The following is a 21,728-nucleotide window of genomic DNA, read 5'->3' as shown; positions in this document are numbered from 1 at the left end:
CTGACCACTGGCAAAGGTTTTCCGACTGCCCGATTCGGCTCTACCGCCGAGCGGCCCGGGATGCGCCTTCCCTCAGGGCCCGGCGCCCGCCTCACCAAGCGCACAGGCTGCTTGCAGGCACCTGGGCGGGATAGCAGCGTTGATAATCTTGACAATTTTATCAGGGTGGCACGCCTTCCCTCGGCGCGACGGCCTCCAGCCGCTGCTCAGAGGACAGGTCCTCCGGTGTACAAACCACCCCGTAAGAAACACCGACATTAAACACCACATAGCACCTCTAAGAGGCACGGTCAAGCAGTCTGGCAGGTTAATGCTGCTCTCGGCCCTCTCAAGGACACGACAACATTCCCCTGAACATTCACCGGAGACACCACGGCCTTGCCGACTGCCTGCTCTGTGATCCGTTGTCCCTTCGTCCTGAGCAGGTGGCAGCTGGGTTTGCTCTGCTTTACTTCTCATGAGCCCATAGAAAAAGATTTCAGGGCAGTCACAGGCCAAGAGAGACCGCCTTTTGGCAAGGGAGTGGAAAAAGAACCCCTGACCTTCTTTCGATTGTCACAGTGAAGTTTCTTTTCTGTAAAAGAAACAAGGCCCTAGTATTTGTTGTGGTGCAGCACGATGCAAATACCTGGTCACAACTGGACTAATGTTATTTAGGAGTATTTTGGGATACATTTTTGCTTAGTTCTGAAGATAATAGTGCAAACCAAAGCCAAATGACTCCCCCTGCCCCCAGAAAAATTTCTTTAAAATTTGACCTTGAACAAACAAAACCATCATCTTCATTCACTTCTCTCAGCTGCATTAATTTGCCATTTCAGAACACTGTACCTAGAGGTACACACTAGACCTTCAGCTTCAAATTTCTCCGAACCAAGCTGAATGTCACTTCATAACCTACTGGTTACCTGGGTTTCCTGAGAAAGGCTGGAGTCCTTTCCTGAAGACACCTTCATACAAATAGAAAAAGCAATTCATCCACAAGGCAATATCCCATACACCCAACAGTTAAACTGCATTCAGTTACATTCGGCCAAAAGAAAACACACAGAATGAAGGGACACTGTGTACAACAGATTGGTTTAAGCTGTATTTGGCAACACACTTAAAAGAGGGAAGCCTGCTAGACTAACAGCATCTCCAAGGAATGGGAGAACTCAGACCAGAGCACACATGAACTCCAGAGAAGAAACTATAACCCAAGTTCTGCTCACATAAACATCCAAATCAAAATAAAGTAATTTGGCTTTCCATTTTGTGGAAGGGAACCGATGTGTTTTCCAGAAAATCAGCACAGCATGGCAAGTGACCTAAACTGAGATTATGGTTAAATTGCCCAAGCTGGTTTTGAGCTGCTCAAGATACTTTCATCAAGGTTGAATTTATAGACACAGAAAATACACACACATAAACCCCCCTAAACCATTATTTTTCTGCCTCCTAGCCCCTGTATCTATGCAATAAATTGAAATAAACCCACAGCTTCACTTGCACATCATCGCAAGGCATGTAAGAGAAATGACTAACACAGCCGCACCATGCTCCACCAGGATGTCGTTGTACTATCAGGAACCACTGATCTGGGAACAGATCTCTCCTTCACTCAGAAAGCTACCAAATGCTATCATCTTATTCCATGGGGAATGACCATGCAGGAACCAACGTCTAGTTCCTTGTCAGCACTCTAGCTTGGCATGGCCTTCCACTTAGCACTGGAAAGAAACTCTTCAGAGAGCCTCATCTGGCAAATGAGAGAGTCTAATCAACAGAAAACCAGAATATGCAGTGGATATGGCCACGGGCACAGCAGAGGAAAATCAAGGCAGGGAAGACACACTATCAAATAACAATAAAAAAATATTTGCCTAGAAACTTCACTTACCTGCACATACCACTTCTATAGGAGAGAGAATACAAACCATTAATCAAGAACTTGCAACTCATCTACTATTAAAAAATGGATGCATCTTCTAAGGGAGACTAATCTACACATTAAAAGGTTTGCTCTAAGAAGCCTTACACTATTTAATACTCCGAAGAAAAACAAAAATCCACAATGAGGAATTCAAGTTCTATTTCATATGAATATAACAGAAATCTACTTCCCTACTTGAATAACTATTTTGAGCAGAGAAACGCTTAAATATAAAAAGTCCTCCAGAGGAACAAAATAGAAAACAAAGTATTCGTCCAAGTCTTCCCTTAATTTTGTTACTTATGCATTCTAAAATTTATACAGTCTTCTTACACCAATGTGCTTAAAATTTTTTTTGGCTTCCTTCATGCTCACCCAACTTTACCACTCAACCTCTAAACTTTCCTACCTCATACTTTTTTCTCTTCCTTGTTTCATTTATGCCTGTGCTTCGCCTCTCCTGAAGGGGAAAGAAAGTTTACTAAACAAAAAGCATATTTAGAAAACCAAGAAACAGTCAATAATGTGTTTTTAATATTTGCTTAAAAGTGTTTTAAAACAATAGCTTAATTTATAACTTTATTAATCTGTGGATACACAGTCTAATTTCAGTATTAAAATAAATTTCTGAAGTTGTTAACTTCTCTTCCTGGAAGAGTTACAAAAACGTAGTTACTTGCTCAAAACAAATGACCACCTTAAATTAGCAGTCCTTTGTTGAAGTTTGCACAGTTACTTGTAGGTATAAAATCACTTTCCGTTGTGTATTGTAAAGGGTAATTAGATGCCGAAGAGAATTTTGAGGTCAGCCAGAGTGAGCTTAGTGAAGGTCTCGCCTTTGCCTGACAGCACCTGCTGGGCAAGAACTTTCTTCCTCTTCTGGAGCTGTACAATCTTTTCTTCTACTGTTCCTTCACAGACGAACCTAAAAAAAACCCCACCAAGTCATATTATCTCAACTGTTTGGAAAAAGTGTCAGCATTATACAAGCACTTCCCCAGTAAATTTCCAAAGACTTGTCTCACTTAAAAACTAACAGCCTCTTATGTGACTGACAAAACATACCTGTGCACAGAAAACAGCTGTTCTTATACCCAGATATTGTAACATTTCTACCTCTATCTCGATGCCCAAACCCCATTCCCACCGTTGGACTTTGTGCCTAGCTTTAAGTGAAGAAACAAGCCTTAAACCAAGGCCTTGTCTCACCAACTAAAGCCAGACAGTACATGAGCAGCAACGGCCCCTTTACTGGTAATGAAAATACTGACCTGTGTATCACAACATCCTTCTGCTGCCCCACTCGGTAAATGCGGTCACACGCCTGGTCCTCGAGAGCAGGATTCCTGCAAGATGAGGGGAAAAGAAAAAAAAAGAAAAAAAATAAAGCTTAATGGTTTATGTTCAGTAATAACTGAAATATTGAAGCCTCTGTGCTTGCCTCTTTTCCCTGCCTCCAGAGCATCCTGTTTCCTTCCTCTGTAGAGCTAAACTGCTCCCAGGTTACCAGCTTGATTGCCAATATTCACCCTGACTGTATTTCTCTTTGCTCTTGGCAGAAGTATGCTACAACTCCACACAGTCAGCTGTACGAATTAGGCCACTGTTCCACATAGCCCTGTGTTTCTGGCCAATAGTACTCAGAGAAAACTGAGCAGCTGGTGAGGAGGGAATAAAGCAGGAAGGCAAACTCCACTGAAAGAGGCCTATCACTCAAGAATATTTACATAAGAAATATTTACATAAGATTCCATTTGACACACAGATACAGGAAATCATAGAATTGTCAGGGTTGAAAGGCACCTCAAAGATCACCTAGTTCCAACCCCCCCGACATGGGTAGGGACATCCCCCACTAGACGAGGCTGCTCAGAGCCCCATCCAGCCTGGCCTTAAAAACTTCCAGGGATGGGGCTTCTACCCCCTCTCTGGGCAACCTGTGCCAGTGTCTCACCACCCTCACGGTGAAGAACTTCTTCCTAACGTCCAATCTGAACTGATCCATCTCATTCCCCCTAGTCCTATCACTATTTGACATCCTAACAAGCCCCTCACCAGCTTTCCTGTGGGCCCCCTTGAGATACTGGAAGGCCACAATAAGGTCTCCTCGGAGCCTTCTTTTCTGCAGACTGAACAGCCTCAACTCTCTCAGTCTGTGTTCACAGGAGAGGTGCTCCAGCCCTCTGATCATCCTCATGGCCCTTCTCTGGACACGCTCCAGCACGTCCATATCTTTCTTGTGCTGTGCACTCCAGAACTGGATGCAGCACTCCAGGTGGGGTCTCACGAGAGTGGAGTAGAGGGGGAGAATCACCTCCCTCACCCTGCTGGCCACACACCTCTTGACGCAGCCCAGGACACAATTGGCTTTCTGGGCTGCAAGTGCACACTGGCGGCTCATGTACTTGCTGGCGTAACTTCTATATTATAGAAATATCTCTTTAATGCTGCTGGTTTTGTACTGAAGCACAGTTTGCTTTGTAAGTTCCCATGAGAAACATTTAGTTAAAAAAAAAATAATTGTGATTCTGACTTTGATGAGTCAGAATAATAACAAAGATTAGGAGACTATATGCACTATTTTCATAGCCTTGTAAAACCCCAAGGTACACCAGCTGTGCTTGGTTCGTGACTACGCTCAACACAATCAATTTCTTTCAGGACAAATTCCCTGTAGGCATTACTGTACCATTTTCATTACTGTAAGAAATTAAGCCAGGGATTGCCAAATCTCCAGAATTCTTATGCGATACAAATTGCATACTTTCTTCTCTGGATTGCTGTTACTCTCCTCTTTTCTTTTTTTACTGTATTTCATGGTGGTGAGCACTGGATTGATAAATCAAGAGTGACCTGGAAGAAGGCTGTAGTAAAAACACTTTTCCACAACTGATCACTAGCCCTTAATTCTCACTTCCCTCCTAACCCAGTTGTATCAGACAACACAACACATGGTGAGAAAGCGAGCAGCACGCCCGACATATCCTCAGAGATGAAGCTTTTATTTTTCTTTACCAGTGCATGTCAAGGAGAAAGAGGTGGTTTCCTCCAGTCAAGTTCAGGCCAACACCTCCAGCCAGCAAGGAGACCAGCATTACCTTCAAAGGTGAAAAGACAGTTAAGTTCAGGAGCTGTTTCCAGAAAACTAGTGCTTCATATACTCTGTGTAATTAGTTTGAACTAAAGGATCTGTTTATCATTTTTATATTATGAATATATATTTATTTTGGTATTTGGGAGCTTGTCATGTGTTACTTGATGAGGCACAGAAGCTGGGACATGGAAGTTATGGCTCAGAAAGGTCAGTCTATCATCCCATACATATGTCTCATGAATCATTTTTACAGTCTAGAGTAAGGACTGAAAAATTCAGACTCTCTTTGCATCACACTGCTGACAGCCTCTTGTCAACAATCAGCACCAACTCTGAATTAACAATGATTGAACACAAGTAACTGGACTAAACTGGCTTACTACTGTTTTCACTTTGGTTGAACATAACCTAGTATTCAGAAAAAGATAAGTAGCTCGGGAGAAATGGAAATATAGCAGATGGTCAATTTAGATACTATTTCTTGCACAGCAGGAAAAGAACTTAATTAAGGACAGAGACACTTGCTAAATATAGATATTACTCAATTTCATGGTATGGTTCCTTAAAATCCTGATCTTGTTTAAGGGGTAAGCTATTCATATGGGTGGCAGAAATCATCCTTTAAGCTCACAGCTAGAAGGAGAAATATCTATTTTGTAGAGATAACACCTGGTTCAAGAAATCCAGCAACAAAAATGTAACGCACCACATTCTCCCCTTCCAGTCATAGGTCTGTCCTCAGAGACAGCCTGTCCTGCCTTGATCACAGGAATGTCAGTGTCCAGTGCAATTAATTTGGATTCAGCTGTCTTTGGTCACCTGGCAAACTTCCTTCCCTTGGTCAAAATTTCAGACTAGAAGCTATTTTCAAGAAGAGTCAACAAGCTGTAGTTCATCAGTAAGACACATTTCCACCCTCCGCCAAACTGTAATAACTCAAAAGTGAAAGAGCTCACATGAGGTCATCTTATTTTGGATGTGTGCACCACCAATCCTCCTATCTTTATACTGGGGTGAGATATGCTCTTATTAATTTAGCCTAATTCATAGATTCAACTGTCACCCTCTTTTCCCAAAAAGATTCCTCTGGTAAAAAGTATGTGATGTGTTGTAAAACAGAAATAAAGTTTTTCAGTCTCCTTGTCAAGCATAGAAACATCTCTCAATGCAGAAGGATGAGCTGGAAACAACCAGCCTGCTCTGAAGAAAGCTAACTAGCCCCATTAGTCTCTGTGGCAAAAACATGTTTAAATGCAATGAAGGTTTGGACGACCTTTGAACTAGCTTTGGAGTCAGATGATCTCAGTACAGAAGGTTAACATCAAAAGGAGGTTTTTAGCAGCTGCTCCTGCCCATTATAAAATGTCCATTTGTTTTTACAGCTACCTCTTACCCAGAGGCCCAAAGAAAGTGATGTCAGTAAATAGAATCACGAAGTCAGGGATCACCACTGCTCGTAGCCATGCTAGTAGCTGTATCCCTGCCCTGACTGCATACCTGGGGCCCTTTGGGATTGTTATTGAACTCTTCTACCACATCCATTCTCTGTTTAGGATTGACAGAGCCATCCACTGTTGCATACTTCAGCCCCAGCCGCTGGAGGTGCACAGCCACAACTTTCAACATACTCGTCCACTGAGAGACAACAACACTGGGAAGAGAGAAAACGAAGTTTAGAACAAGTTCTGTGTGTACTGTATCAGGTTGGTTATTGCAGCACCTCAACCAAGAGGAGACAATGATTCAGGCACTCTTCTCCACTGCAAACTAGAGCCAAGTCCCCTTCCCACTCAGAAGCAGATTCACCCGTGGATGTACTGGTAGAACCTGCTGTGGAAGGCTAACACCCAATAAACTTCAGACAAATATAAGTCTATAACTTCCACCTCTCTTTTTTGGATTTTACATTACCAATCATATTTCTAAGCTTTTTCTGCAAAATCATTCAATAACACCACCAAACTTGGATTGCCTGGGCCTCTCGCTCTCCACTCTTTTTGGAATAAACAGTTTGGGAGGAAATAATTTGTTTGACAGCTTTTTGAGAGAGAACAGAAGTAATATTGGTGTTTCTATTCTTATAGTGGGACTGCTTTTTTGAAAAGATGTTAGAAGAAAGCTTTCTACATATGGAGCAGCACTGGAGTTCCCTAAGAACAGTATTGCCCCTTCCAACCTACTCCCAACATTAACAAAAGAGGTGTAACTAGTTCGCAGCTGCAGACCTGTAAGTGCTTCTATATCGTTTAGCAAAACAAGCAGAAAACCCTGTGACCCTGCAGTTTGGTGAAGAGCAAAGACAGACTGAACTTGCACGGTGAGCGCTGCAGGACTTCAGCAATGCTTAAGTCCTCTGATCAATGCATTCCTTTATCTCAAACAGTTTAAGTTTTAACCACTACTTTATTTCCCCGCTTTATTTGGGTGGTGAGGTGGGTTGCAGAGCAGAAGGCAAATATTTCTCAGCACAACCAAATACTTACCAACTCTGGTTTTGGAGAAGAGTGTCTTGGGCCTCAAGGCCCGATATTGCTCACATATGGGAATATATTTACACTTATCTACTTCTTAAATTACCCTCTTCTGTCTCCAACTAGTGCAATACTGTCACTGTTTCACCATACTAAAAATTGTATATTCAACTGTTTTAAACTATTTCTGCTGCTGTCAAGGAACATGCTTATCTCAATCACTATGATTAAAGAAAAGGACATATTTACTGACCTTTTCTGAGACTTTGAGTGACTCTGAATAGTTCTCAGTTCAGCCAAGAGGTGAGATATCTGCAGAAAAAAAAAAACCACAAAAACCCATCAGTTAGTTGGCTGTCATAACTCAGATCATGCTTGGCTATTTTTCACTAAAACAGAAAGTGATCAAAATAACACTTCAACTGGAATTTCTTCCATGCTCAGACTTTCAAGGTATTTTAATAGTCATTAGTAAGAATGGTCCCACAATGGAAAACAGGGTTAAGAAATCAAATCATACCAACACGTTCGTATAGATTCCAGCCTTCCTGGAAGACGCAAAGATAGTACCACCTTTCCTCTTGCTGTTTAGCTCTTCACAAGCACAAGCTCTCACATGTATGCTTTTCTAAACTTCTGTGAATCCAGTGCTCAAGACTCTCACTGACAGTTTATGAGCACAGTCAGAGCTTTATTAGAAATAGCCATCAACAACTGCTAAGTTGGAGCCTTCTCAGAACGAGTTCAGCAGACTATCAATCTACTCATCTGATTTCACCTAAATTGCAAACTTACCCTGATCTCCAATTTACCAAAGTGTGACAATTCATTAACAATTTAAAAGGCAAAGTGCTGAAATTCAAGTTTCTCAAAGAGGGTAAAGAAGCCACAACCAGAATACCTTGGTGCTCTCCCTGGTGATTTCAAAGATATCTGTTTTAAAAGCTGTGCCATTGAGGTAGACCATTGACTTTGAATCAGGCGCCTGAAGCTCAGATAGGGTCAAAGCACCAAGTTGTTCCTCAATGGAGAGGGAAAGCCCTTCGCTGTTCAAGTTAACTTGGTCCAGAGCCTGTGGGAAAGCAAGCCACAGAATAAGGGATCACCGTCAAGCCTCAGATCAAATTCAGTACGAATGCACAGTCTGCACAACGCCTGCTGAGGACACTGGGTTTGGAGGAAGCTGTGCAATATGAGGATGGAACAATTTAGGAACAGCAATGAGTCACACCAACAGTCCCTTTGCCCCCTTAGTCTGCCCCAAGAAGGGGCAGCATAGGGAGAGTGTGTGAGCTCAGCCATTTCGTGTGATCCAGTCTCCTCAGATTTCCCCCTCCCGTGAAATTTAACAATTGCAGGATTAAAGATGATAGGACATAAATCCTTGTCTGCTCCCTTATAATCTAGACTTACTCTATAGCTGTTTTATATGACAGAGCAAAGCACTTCTGAAAGATTAGCCTACTTCATGCAACGATACAGCAGTCAAGGCAGAGAGTTCTCCAACACATGAGCCTTTGAAACAGGCTACGCTTGTGGACTTACACGCTTTTCGAGGCTAGGTTAAGATCAAGATGACTTCTTTGCCATTAAAATTCTATTTTTATTTTATTTTATTTAAATTCCAGAGACACAGCCTCACATAGGTCATTCTGGGGAACTCTTCAGTAGGAAGTAAGCCCATCTAAAAAAACCTCTCAGGCTATAAAATACAGTCCTAGAAATGGCTCAGTGCATACACTCCTAGCTTTAGAGATGAAATAGTGCTACAAAGTGTGTTAACTTACACAAAAACTTTAAAAAGATCCCCATGAAAAGCCCCACACCACTATATTACAATGCAATTACCACTTTCAGTAAGGAGAGATGGCAGCAGCACTGACGGAGCCTCAACAGCATGGACAAGACATGCACAGTACTGGAGACCTGGGAGGCACTTTGGGATCCTGCTAGAAGTTCCTTTTGGTTGACCCCAAACTCTCGTGCAACTGCCAAGGACGGAAGACAAGATGTCAAGAGCTCTTGGAGGCATTTCCACCCACCGCTCAGCCACCTCCAGCAAGAGTTTCATCAGTAAGAGTCAAGAACCAATAGGCAAGCGAACGCCTGATTTAACATCCATCCTCACTTACAACACAAATCCGAGGACCAGATACCTTACGCTAATACTGACGTCTCTTCTGTGATCAATTAGACCTTTATTTCAGAAGGGAATTTTAGACCCAGGGAGGTTAAGAGATTTGCCCAGAGCCACAACAGTGAGAATGGACTTTTGGAATACTACGGTAGGATTCTTTGTAACACCAGGGGAGCACTTTCCCAAGAATTTCTGAGTTCTGACCTCACATGGCCACGTGTGTTCCCCCTTTTTAACTGTGTACTTAAGAGTCGCTTCCGCAAATGTTTTAAGGGTGGATGTGCTCAAACCTTTCTCAAATGGGTTACCACCAGCATACTCTCTGGCTTCATTTTTCTGCTCTTGTCTCTTTAGGTAGGATTGTAGTGTTGACCTGGAAACATAAGACAAAGACTGTGGAATTTATAGCAGGAAAAATAAGACAAGAGGGACCCAAGCTTAACAAGCAAGCTGATGACATATTAAGGTAAGGAAGGTTTCATTAATCATTTAGTCACAAAACAATCACAAAAACCCCCATTTTTGTTCAATTTGAATATGATCAAAACAAAGATCTATTTCGGAAAACACAGGACAAGGCAAGTCTGCTTATTGGAATGCCTCGTGTATAACAGGAGTCAGGGCCCAACAGATAACATTCTCCATGATAAAAGGACATCTTTAAATGTATATTTAAAAGGAAGGAAGACTCTTTACAGCAACACTGTAGGAAGAGACCCTAGGGGAACACAAAGTGATGCTGGCTTGCATTACAGCCATCTGGAGAGGCCGGCATGATTTCTGATTGTATAAATATCACAGGGCAAAGAAGATAAATTCCCTCCTTTACAGGTGGTGGCACAACATCACTACCGTCTTTGGAGTCTTGAAATCAATGAGATTAAGTGTAAGTCTAGAATACAAGGCTCGTACAAGGCATAAACATACGGGAGAAAATAAATCAATCAGTTTCAATTATCATCAGGACAAACAACATATTTTCAAACGTACTTGACAGATAGTCAGAAAGGAAAAAAAAACACCAGGAATTTGTTTAAAAGCTCTTCTCATCTCTAGTAGGTGTCTGTTTCTGATTTTTCATATAGGCAAGAAACAAACTCACGGCATACCTATCTCTACCCACGTTCATACCTGGATCTTGCAAAGAGCACATTGTACACAGACTGCTCCTCTGCAGAAAGTTTTAACTGATGCAACTGCGTGCTTCGCTGGGGCAGAGATACCTAAAGTAAAAATACACAGGGATCAGATAGATGTATATAGTGAAAAAATCTTATACAGCATCATAAAAACCAGTGTTCCAAGATTTAACACAGTATTCTAAGTCTTGGGAGATCACTGTTTCTTCATTGAAGCCACCTGCATTAATGCAACTATGACACTACATAGATACTCATAGAACTACAAGTGGCCTGATTAACAAGACAAAAATCCACATTACAAGGATCACAAGAGGCATGGGCAACTATGTATGCACTGCAGCATAACTGCCACGCGGGGGGGTAACTGACTAAGTGGCTGCTGCAAGGAAAACAATGGAATGATTGTCTAGTTGCGAGAGGCAAATGTCTTACCAAGGGCTTGCCAGTTGAATCCAGCTGGTCCTTAGTTCTCCGTAATAAGAGGCTCCTGGTTAAGAGACTTAGTCTCTCTCCTCCTTTCCTTGTGTTGTTATCTACCTGGTATTTCCACACTTTGTATTCATCAAAAGGAGAGCAACGTAGAAACCTACAACAAGAAGGAAAGAGACTTCATACTAAGAGGAAAAAAAAAAAAGAGGAGAAAGGGGAAAAAAAAAGAGAGGAGAGAGAGCGAGAAAGATAAATAGGGGAAGGAAGGGTGGGAAAGCCAGAGTCAAAAAGAAAGTTCTTCAGTTACTCTTGAGTAACTAGAACAGAATTCCTTGCTATCCAAAAAACCCCCCATTTCCAAATGCCATAACTGCTAGAAGCAGTAACACACTTCCAGTGTAACTGCATTAACTCATTTGCTAAAAATCTTACCATCACTAATGACATGAAAGCATCTTCCTGATTCTGTACCCATCACTTTCTTTTAGCACATTAAGCCAAGATGCAGAGGCACTCGTCAAAAAGTACATCCATTTGTTATTTCAAAATCCCATACCTCTGACTTGAAAATTAATTTCAATTACAAGTCAATTTCAAATACAAGTTCTCTTTGGTTCTCTGACATCCTTCATAATCTTTCCCCTCTCAGTGATAAGGAGCACAGAGTTTAAGCCTGTTTATCATTTGTTTAGAGAAGATGAAGTTTTCAACCTTTCCTTCAATCCCCCTGTAGCACAATATTCTTTAAGATCCTCCCAGGCTGCCCTGGTAGGAGCAGGGATTATTGCACAAAATATGTGTTCATTAAAAACATTTTTGCAGATATTCCTCTTGGAGACGTTGGAGATCCAAAGTAATTTCCCCTTTGTCCTCCATGGAAGCAGAACAGCTACACATAACAGCAGACACAGTCAGCCTTGCATATTGCCTCAGCCACAGCCTTTGCAATCCAGTGCCTGAAGTGTTAATATGTGAGGTAGTGAGATTAGTTATATCTTCAAAATCCCTCAAATTTGAAAGAAACTTCAGCACTTCATCAGCAAAGAATTACTGGAAGTGGACCCTGCCCATGTGTTCCCACAGAGCCAGCTCACCTCAGGAGAGAGTACATGTCCAGTAAATTGTTCTGTATCGGCGTCCCAGTGATAGCCCACCTGGCGCCAGCTCTCAGTTTGCACACAGCTATAGAGGTTTGAACTTTGGGGTTTTTAATGTTGTGAGCTTCATCCAATATAACTCGAGCCCAAGCCACCCTGAGCAGAGGGGAACAGGGAGATGACCCACCCTGAAAGAAAAAGCAGGCTATTCATAACACAAGAGCAGTAACCTTGCTACATTCACTGAAGAGCCACAAGCAAACGTATTTTTCCAGTAAGAAGCCTTTTCCTGATGTTAGTCAGCAGAAATCTGAGCTCTTATTGTCATGTGAGAGATGCTCTCAAAAAAAAAAAATTATCTCTTCAAAGCTTCCATGAAAGTTTATAAGGTGATAACATGTTTGCCCATCCTTAATAACAATTCACAATCTTTTGCTGGTTTTCTTCCCAAGAGGCATTTCATAGCAGTAAAGTTTTGCTAGGCTGGGACAAATCACCATGTATAATTATTATGATCTCTCTACAGCTTTAGAGATGAAGTTTCAGGAAATTCAGAGGGCTGTTTGATTTAAGAGCTTCATCTAGATCTGTGCACAGAGGTAGGAGGCAACAATATCCACCAGCAAGAGACTTCCTCTGTACTGTGAGCCAAGCCCACTTACCATTCAGCAGACACTTTATTATTTTCACAGCCTAGCAAATACACTGCTGTTTCTTCAGAGTGCAGCATGTAAGCTGCCTCTGTCTCAGTTCAGATTGACCTAGAGCTCGAGCATGACAGGTTTCTGGCAGTTTGAAGCGACATTAAGAGCTTCAAGCATCAAAGGACACCAAACAGGAGATTCTAGTGTTCTTTCATAGTCTTGCCTCAAAAGAAGCAGCACAAGATTCATCATCGTCCTCTTGAAATTACTTTTCAAGACATTTCAACTGTATCCAAAGTATTGTATTCTACATTACTATAGAACAGATTTATTGCGTTTCTTCCCATTGTCTTTCTGCACTTCACAGCACTTTCATCACTTTATTTCTATTGTGCAAACTCAAGAGGGGACTTAAGGGGGAAAAAAAAAATATACAAGCTGCTGCTCACTGTAGCCTACATGAGGTGCTGCTTGAAACCATACTGGCTTGCAAGACCTCAGAATGAAACATTAAGGCAATCCTCTATCAGCAGTACATCTTCTCACCTGCACATCATGGTCCTCAGCAGGGACTTCCCCCTCCTCTTTGCATGTGGGAACCTCCTTGGAGACAAGGCTGTAGGTTGTGACAACAACATCATATTCAGCGAGCCTGCATAACGAGAAAGCAGTAATCAGGAACAAGAGCAAACAAGGAATCCATTTTGCAAGACAGACAAAACGTATGCTGAAAGTTTAAGGACATCACAGTTCTGCAAGAGCTCAAATGCAAAGTTTTATGGAAAATTGAGCTTCCTAAACAGGAAGGACACATTGTCCCCATTTTATGGATACTTGAAGCAGGCACAGCAAGCTCAAGATGACAGTAAAAGCCAGTGGTCTATAATGTACATCCCATGCAGTGAACACTGCTTTGAATCTGGCACCTAGAAAAATTTCACCATGGCCTAAAGCAGCATAGAAAGTTTTCTGATCTATCCATATAGTCAATTTAAAAAAAATAAAATAAACCACAGAGCATAAGCATAGAAGAAATCGCTACTGACAACCTTGGTTAGCAAGAGATGTTTTAGAGAATATACACCTTTTATTTTTTGATCATTAGGAATAGCAAAACCCTGCGCCAGAACCACTCAGCATGGGTACAGGCCACAAAATTTTTGCTACGTACACCTTAACAGCAGACATCTACCTGACCTTCTGGATCCTCCACATTTCTATACTTCAGCCTCCTCCATTATTCTACAGCCACTAAATTTCAACTCCGATATACACAATATCTTGCCAAGTAGTAGTCTACTTTTCTTGGTCGTATTTATGGTTTAGCACTTACACCTCTGCATGTTTATCTCTGTTTGGCCCATGGTACAAATAGACCCTCAGTTTGCCACAGGCCACATGTCTGTCAATCTCTTTCTTCCAGTGATGGATCAAGGATGCAGGACAAATGATTAAAGTGCTGTTGGAAGGGATAACAGTAGAATCTGCAGGGAAACATGGCAGACAGGTTTCAATGTCTTCACATTACCTTACAACAAAGACAGGAGTTTTGGAAATTCACAAATAAGATTTTTCCACTTTTTCTGTGAGCAGTTTTTTGAAGCAAACATCTCTACACTATGTTCTTGGGGACTGTTAGATCTGGGTGGAAAAAACTCTACTTAAACATTAATGCATCACCTCCTGCCGGCTTAGAGTTATGCTAAATATCAGCGCACTTCTTTTGGATAAGGTGAAAGGTTAGAAACTAACCCTGATCTCTCCTAAGAGTACAATACTAAATAAATCCTTCTGTTCTAAGAGACTGAAATGTTATCATTTGGAACCACACAGGAAAAACAAACACACAGCCAGTAAACTTTCAAGACAGGAAAAAGTAGTCCAAACAGTTCCAGAACAAAAGAGACAGCAGCAGGTTGTGGACGCAGAAATGATACTCTAAAAACTAACATCCCTTATCTCTATGAACAAAATAAAAGTAATCTTATGGGGGAGGGATAACAATAGCAACAACAAAATTAGCCTCAGGGAGGCAAATAGTAACTAATTTAAGTCCTTATGCTATGAACACTATGTATATACTTGTCATGTTGAAAGAACTATGAAACTTCTTTCAGAACAGCATATGCTGGCCTTACCTGGTTTGGGAAATTAATTAATAACTAATTAATAAAGAAAAAAATCCCAAAGCAAAGTAATGGGTTTGGAAATCCTACACATCCAATGGAAGAACAAATGACACTGATCAAGATAAAGGCCTTGCAAGGGACTGCAATAAACATTAAGCCCATTTTCCTAGAGAAGTGAAGAGAACACAGAGGCTGTTGTTTTACACGCTATTAAACTATAATGCTTTAGGCATCTCAAATGGCACTGCATCATAACGTATGTACTGTATGACAGAAACAATTCTGTACCACTTTTGGACAGCCATATTTCTAACTTCTCCTTTCTCTTCTCTGTCTTCAGCTGCTTCTGGACCAGAACGAGAGCAATCATCGTTAGAGTCTTCCCCAAGCCCATGTCATCCGCTGGAAAAAGAGACACAGAAGTTGTGACCTGCAGAAATGAGCCCCCCTAGCTCAGATCTACACTCAGGTACATATTAAAACAGAAATTGTCCTGGGGAACCCAGGAAATAAAAACACACATAGGACCATTTCAGGGTATGACTTAGTAACGGGTTAACAGCTATAATTGGTCAAAGGGCACAGAAGAAAAGCCCCTTCAACATGCCTACAAATCAAGCAGCTGTTGGCCTACAAGTAAATTATGTGCCAAACTGCTTCTGCCATAAGCCTGCCACCCAAAATGCACTTTCCTGTTCTGTTGCTTACCCAGAATTCCTCCACACGGCCTCTGACTCTCTCTCCAGAGTAGCCACGCAAGTGCCTGTTTTTGGTGCAACAGCAGCGGAACCTGAAAGGGTGTGACAAAAGATTTGAATGAAACACCTGGCAAAGTTCAGACATTTCTGCTACCTGTACCAAATTATCCAGTCGAACTGTCCTACAATCTTACTAAAAGGAGTTTGCTACCTGTTCTTCTCCAGCATGGATCAGGATACCCAAGATAAGCAACGCCTGCAGAGAGGAGGTCAGCAATACCATAGATCAGGCTTGCTAATGTTTTATGAACAAACCAACCTAGCATCTCACGGTGGCTCGCAAAGGTGGAAAGTCCATCAACATCCACTCTGCTCACAACAGGCATCACTGTCAAGAAGAGGGATTGAGAATACTTACCCTTTTCTCACCAAGTCTGAGACCTCTATAGACTCTTAACATGAAGACAGACTACACACAATCATCTTAAGACATTAAATGGCCTTCCCTAGCACTGAAAAGGTCCAAAGTGGATCTGACAAGTGACACAACACACCAGCTGGTAGAGTCATGTGCCTTCCAATAACTTGCACACAACATCAACTATGGGTTCTGCATGACCTCATAAAAGAGCTGCTCTTTGCAGATCAGAACGGACTACTCCGGAATCCACTGCAGTGGAGGAACTTGATCATCTGCAACATTTGTAAAAGACTATTTCTCTAGCTCAGTGGGAGACCTAATAGGCAAAAAAGACCAATATGAAGGTTCTCAGTCTGATCCTCACTAGAGACCTGTCTCCATTCTGCGAGCCACGTACAACAAATGGTTGTGGGTTGGTTCCTTTGTCCGAGGCACCACTACATTTCAGTGTTAAATATTCTGATGACAACATAGCAACAGGGTAGAACATCAGTAATGGCAAAGTGAAGCAACTCTCATGGATGGAAAGTAATTAGAACATCTCCTTCCACCAGAATGAAAATTGCAAAGGACTTCAAAATGTGAAAGGACAGGATGCTCTAGGGTGTCACCCACTTCGTTCATCAGCATGACATCCTCCATTCCTGCCAATTCACCTTCAATCCAGAGGGATCTTCAGCTGCTGTCTGTTCTGTAGGACAGGACTCTAGAGATTTGTGGAGATGATTAATAGCCTCACTTATGGCACTGTGTACAGCCCTGATTCGGTCTTCTGTCATTCTTCCTCCATACAGATTCTGCACACCAGAGTTCACTACAAAGATACAGCATTACACATGAGATGCATTTTACAATGTTAACTTTCTCCAACAAATCTTTCATCTGAGACATTGATCACAGTGGCTACCAATGCCTGGGGGACAGTACGCAGCTCACAGTAACAAAAAAACGTTTAGTACTCATATCTCCACAAGTGGCAGGATTGTTTCAGAAATAGTCCTCACCAGTGTTCTCTTTCATGAAGGGGGGAAAAAAAAAAAAAAAAGTCTTTCTGTACTTACTTCCAAAATTGCAGCCATAATATTCACTAGAAGCCAAAGTAGCAGCAGCAGAGGGGTAACTGTGTGAGCCTGAAGAGGTTCTTGCTGCAGGATCCTGGAGCGGTAGCGGTATCAGCTTTGTACCCCCTGGCCTGTCAAATGGGTTAGGGAAAGATTCTTCAGGGCAGCTGCTGCTTGGGCTATCCTCCCCTTAAGAAGAAAGGAATTGCAGGCTGAAAAGGCTGCACAATAGACCTCAGAACCTCAAATTACAGCCCAGAGAAGGGCCTCTGTTCTGCCCAATAGGCTGCTTGCAAAATATTATTAAGTGGTCACACAGATTTAGCAGGTGACTATCACCTGGAGCCACTGCAACTACTACCACACATGCTCTTAGCCTACCCCTACGTGCCAGGCAACGCAGTTCAGCTCAAGCCTCAAAGTGTGGTTTATACCAACCCAGTGAACTTTACAACTGCGATCAGATTAGTGCAAACACAGGGTCAATTCTGCATGCTGTTACCAGAGAACTTATTCCTTTTAAAGACAGTGTTCTGGTCACAAAAACATATCAAAACATCCATGAATGAATCAGCCAAGAACACGTTAGGTTTTTGGTCCTTCCTGGAAAGGTCTGTTTTGCTTAAACTCAGACATAGTATAAGACATTGGGGCTGCCTGCTTTGTGGTGCCTGTGAGTTACTGCTTCCTTGCTAGAGATCTTCAGTTTCCAGAGCTGTCAGACTGAATTTTCTCATCAACACAACCAACAACATGATCACAAAATAACTCTCCTGTCAAGGTGATCGTATAGGTAACTCAATGAAATGCCCTTCTTCCAAAGGTGATTAATACTAATTAATAGAATTAGGAAATCACTTTACAGGAATGGCACACTGGAAGCTGCTTATCTTGTATCCCGTAACTGAGGCATTCAGGCACAGCAGCTAAAACCTGAATGAGCAGCATCATTCCGTACTTCAACAAAGAGAAAATTAACACTTCACTGGCAAGTTCTCAGAGAAACACCCGCCTCAATTAGGTAGCCAAAGATGGAAACAGAACTAGCCCCAAGTCCTAACCATGGGCGGGAACTCTCTTGGGAAGCCACCACACCTCAGAGGAAATGTTGTCCCATTCATCCTCTCCCAGGCACACGCTTTGCAACTACACTCTGCATTTTCAGCGAATCTCAATAGACGGACTTTATACAGACCCCACACCATGTATAAGCTTATGCTATTTTTTCTCAATATTAACAATTGCAGTAAGATAAACTGTTTTGCAGAGTTCGGGTGGGGAGGAATTAGCCCTACCTTTTCCAACAGTATCTGCTGTTGAAATGTTAAGAGCACTGACTGCAGCTTCCAAATCCTGCACCTGCTTTAATAACCGTTCCCCTTTATCAGGTAGCAGCTGAATGTTCACTGTAGCCAACGTACTCTGCAAAACAAAAGAGTGTACTTACAGCCTCTCTGACAATAGAGATCAGGTCAGAAGTTTAAAAACACTTAATCTTATGCCATAGTAATTTGAAACCGTTCTACAATCTCCAAAAGCATTTAAGTGCCATTCAAGTGAGATTAAATAGTCTTTTAGCAGAAAATAAACTGTTAGTGTACTTCAGAATGGATGAAAGGACACAAGGCCTCCCGCTTCTTAGGAAACAGGAAAAAACAGGTAATCAAGAGACCTGGACAATCTTAACACCTCTCAAAGCACCCAACATTCACCCTACTTAGACATTTCTTACTATACTAGCAGGAACAAGGGTTTCAGTTGTTTATTTCAAGGTTTTGTTCTGAGCTCTAGACAAACAGGGGTTTTATAATAAAAATTATGGAACATAGTTATTGGCAATTACTAAAAAAAAATAAAAATCAAACGGACAGGTAGTTTATTTCATCATAGCATGAGCTTTCATGGCTAGATCACTCTTACTCCACAAGGCCTTAGCCTTAGAGATCACCAAAACCAGCCACGTTACTTAAAATTTTAAGCTGGCTGTGAACTCTTCCATCTTATACAAATTCCTTTCTGGTTAGAAGACAGGCACAACCTCAACACTGAGCATCCCCAAATGCAGAAGGTTGCATTATCTTAGTGGTGACTGTCTCATACATGGCTTAAAACAACTAGCCTGTGTCTAGGCTGACTTTCCTCCTTGACTCTACACTTGGATAGTCCTAAACCATCCAAATATTTTGAGTTAGTACTGTGAGGGGATACCACATTCTGAATGCCTGTCATGAGTAAGGGAAGTCACCCTGAACAGAACATCAAAAAAAATAAAAATAAAAATAAAAATAAAAAAAGGAATAACAGGTGCAACAAACAACCTTTTTCTGCTTCAGCTGGACTACCAGATGGTTATGAAGAGCTTTAGGGTCCTGGGGTCTTTCCATGTGATGCAAAGCTGCAGTTCCCAGCAAAGATGTCTCCTGTTTTTTTTCCTGATTTTCCTGAGGGAATCTCTCTTGACTGCAGTCCCTCAGCTTTACTTTTACCCAACGAGGAACAAACAAATCCTATTTCATCGCTGTCACTGCCCGAGATTTCCTCAGCAGGCTGACCCAGCCCTGGCCTGATTCGAGTCTTGGGCAGCACTGCCTCTGCTCCTCCCTTCAGGGCAGCGTGTTGCAATGCTGACTGTGGTGCTGCGGAGGAAATCACATCTTCTTCAGATATTAGTTTCATTTCTCCATTCTTATGACCAGTGTATTCTCTCTCTCTGGTTTCTTTAACCCCACAGCTTTTTAAGGTTTCATCTCTAGGCTGCTCCTCCTCTGTACTTTGCTTTTCAAGATGCAGTGAAATGAGCTTTGATCTCCCATCCAGCTCTTTCTCCACACACTCAGAGGACTTCTTGGATTCCCTGGTAACACCATCACATTTCTCTTCCTCCCAAAGGGTGTCTTCCCCTTTACCACTTTCAGAAAGTCCAAGTTTGGATTCAGGCACTGTGCTCTCCTTCAGTTCCGGATCACTCTTTTCCATCGACGGCTTCATTTTAGTTTTCAGCCTTTCTAGGGGTTCCTTCTCTATGGCGGAATCAGAAGTTGATTTCTTCTCTCTATGAGACATCAGCACGCTCTCTTTCTCTGCTTTTACTCCTTTTGCTTCCGTTTTCTCTCCATTTCCTTGCTTAATTTGTTTCCAGGATGATTGTTCACAATTCTTGTCTATCACTTTGAAGGGATTTCTTTGGCCACTGGGGTTGAAGAGAGGTGCAGTGCTGGGCTGGGATTCTAAGGCTTTTGACACTTTGGTAGCTTTTGGATCCTGCAAAATATACAAGTAAGTAAATGCTAACATACAAATTATTAAAGCCTGCTTACTATGCATACAATCTGATCACCTAAAACAGGATTTCATTCTCCATAAGCATCATCTTCCCTATCATTTTAACAGAATCAGTATAAATATTTTACAAGGAAAACAAAAAAAAATCCTGGTTTTCTGCTTCCTTTGCCATTCCCATGGGTTTTTTTGGGATCGAGTCCCAAGAGCATCATCCTCAAGAAAAGGAGACAGCCAGAGATCAAACCCACTGGAGAACAGTGATTAATTCATATAGTTTAGGTAGTTTAGGAGTAAGAGAAGTCTCATTTGGAAGACTGGAGGCTGACGGATGTTTCAGCTAGAAATACAAACACTCCCAGGCTGTCTCACAGGTGATTACAGCACAGAGAAGGAAAAGCCATTCTGGAATAAGCCAATACGATAGTATAAATGAAACATTCATACCTGCCACGGGATGCTTCCACACCATTTCTTCCCATTCAATTTACTTTTAAGGCATCGGTAAAACAACCTACCAAAGAATAAAACAAGTTTTTAACTGCAGGAGCCAGTAAAGAAACTCTAAGCGTTCTTTAAAATGTATTTTGCACAAAAACCATCACAGACAAGTTCTCTTAATTTACACTTTACATCCAGACTCTGCATAGCAAAAGGCCATAAACACTGGCAATAAGGCATGGATAGATATCCCTAGGGTTTTGGCTTGTTTAATTTTAGTAACAAAAAAGTAACTGCTCTGGCAAAAATATTGTCTCTATTCAGAGCCTCAGAAGCATCCCGGGATTTCAAGGCGTAAGGAAACAGCTATTATTTTCATTACACTGCAAAGGCTACCTCATGCTTAAAGCACCTCAGGAACGGGAAAGCTTCAGATCTGATCTTTTTTTTAAACCAGTAGCCAACCAGGCCTGCTACAAGAACTATATCAGGATTAAAATTGGTGAACTCGATGCAACCACCACGAGTCAAGACACGTTCAATTCTGTTAAAAACAAACATTACCCAGCCACTTCGGTTTATACCATTGAACATAACTGCTAATGTTTTGAAACATGCTGTGTGGAGGCCTCGAGGCTGGTTAAGTTTTTTCAGTTCTAGGAGGAAGCTCCAAGTCAGCCACCACCAAACACTCCCAAATGTTGAAACCTGTGTGACGAATCTCTGGTTACACTTTGAGGGACTTACTGGTATTCATCTCCGTCCTGCTG

At 41.8% G+C, this 21,728-nt stretch overlaps 1 protein-coding gene across 1 annotated transcript in view; it reads right to left on the bottom strand.

The window, feature by feature from the left end:
- Positions 1–2,508: 2,508 nt before the first annotated feature.
- TTF2 (transcription termination factor, RNA polymerase II) overlaps positions 2,509–21,728 on the bottom strand; it is a gene marked incomplete at its 5' end in the record, with an annotated part of 19,285 nt that continues 65 nt past the window's right edge. Inside the window, 22 exon segments of the mRNA XM_009872956.1 lie at positions 2,509–2,840; positions 3,187–3,261; positions 4,931–5,013; positions 6,507–6,660; positions 7,734–7,792; positions 8,382–8,552; positions 9,329–9,468; positions 9,908–9,990; positions 10,749–10,840; positions 11,192–11,345; positions 12,283–12,473; positions 13,476–13,581; positions 14,263–14,413; positions 15,347–15,460; positions 15,767–15,848; positions 16,834–16,991; positions 17,239–17,427; positions 18,534–18,660; positions 19,557–19,662; positions 19,664–20,499; positions 20,965–21,031; positions 21,706–21,728. The exon segment at positions 21,706–21,728 is cut by the window's right edge and continues 9 nt beyond it. Of these exon segments, the coding sequence (XP_009871258.1) occupies positions 2,696–2,840; positions 3,187–3,261; positions 4,931–5,013; positions 6,507–6,660; positions 7,734–7,792; positions 8,382–8,552; positions 9,329–9,468; positions 9,908–9,990; positions 10,749–10,840; positions 11,192–11,345; positions 12,283–12,473; positions 13,476–13,581; positions 14,263–14,413; positions 15,347–15,460; positions 15,767–15,848; positions 16,834–16,991; positions 17,239–17,427; positions 18,534–18,660; positions 19,557–19,662; positions 19,664–20,499; positions 20,965–21,031; positions 21,706–21,728 (3,306 nt within the window).

This window comes from Apaloderma vittatum, unplaced genomic scaffold (genome assembly GCF_000703405.1).
Source record: "Apaloderma vittatum isolate BGI_N311 unplaced genomic scaffold, ASM70340v1 scaffold5847, whole genome shotgun sequence".
NCBI lineage: Eukaryota > Metazoa > Chordata > Aves > Trogoniformes > Trogonidae > Apaloderma > Apaloderma vittatum.
This window is presented reverse-complemented; position numbering and strand designations above follow the sequence as displayed.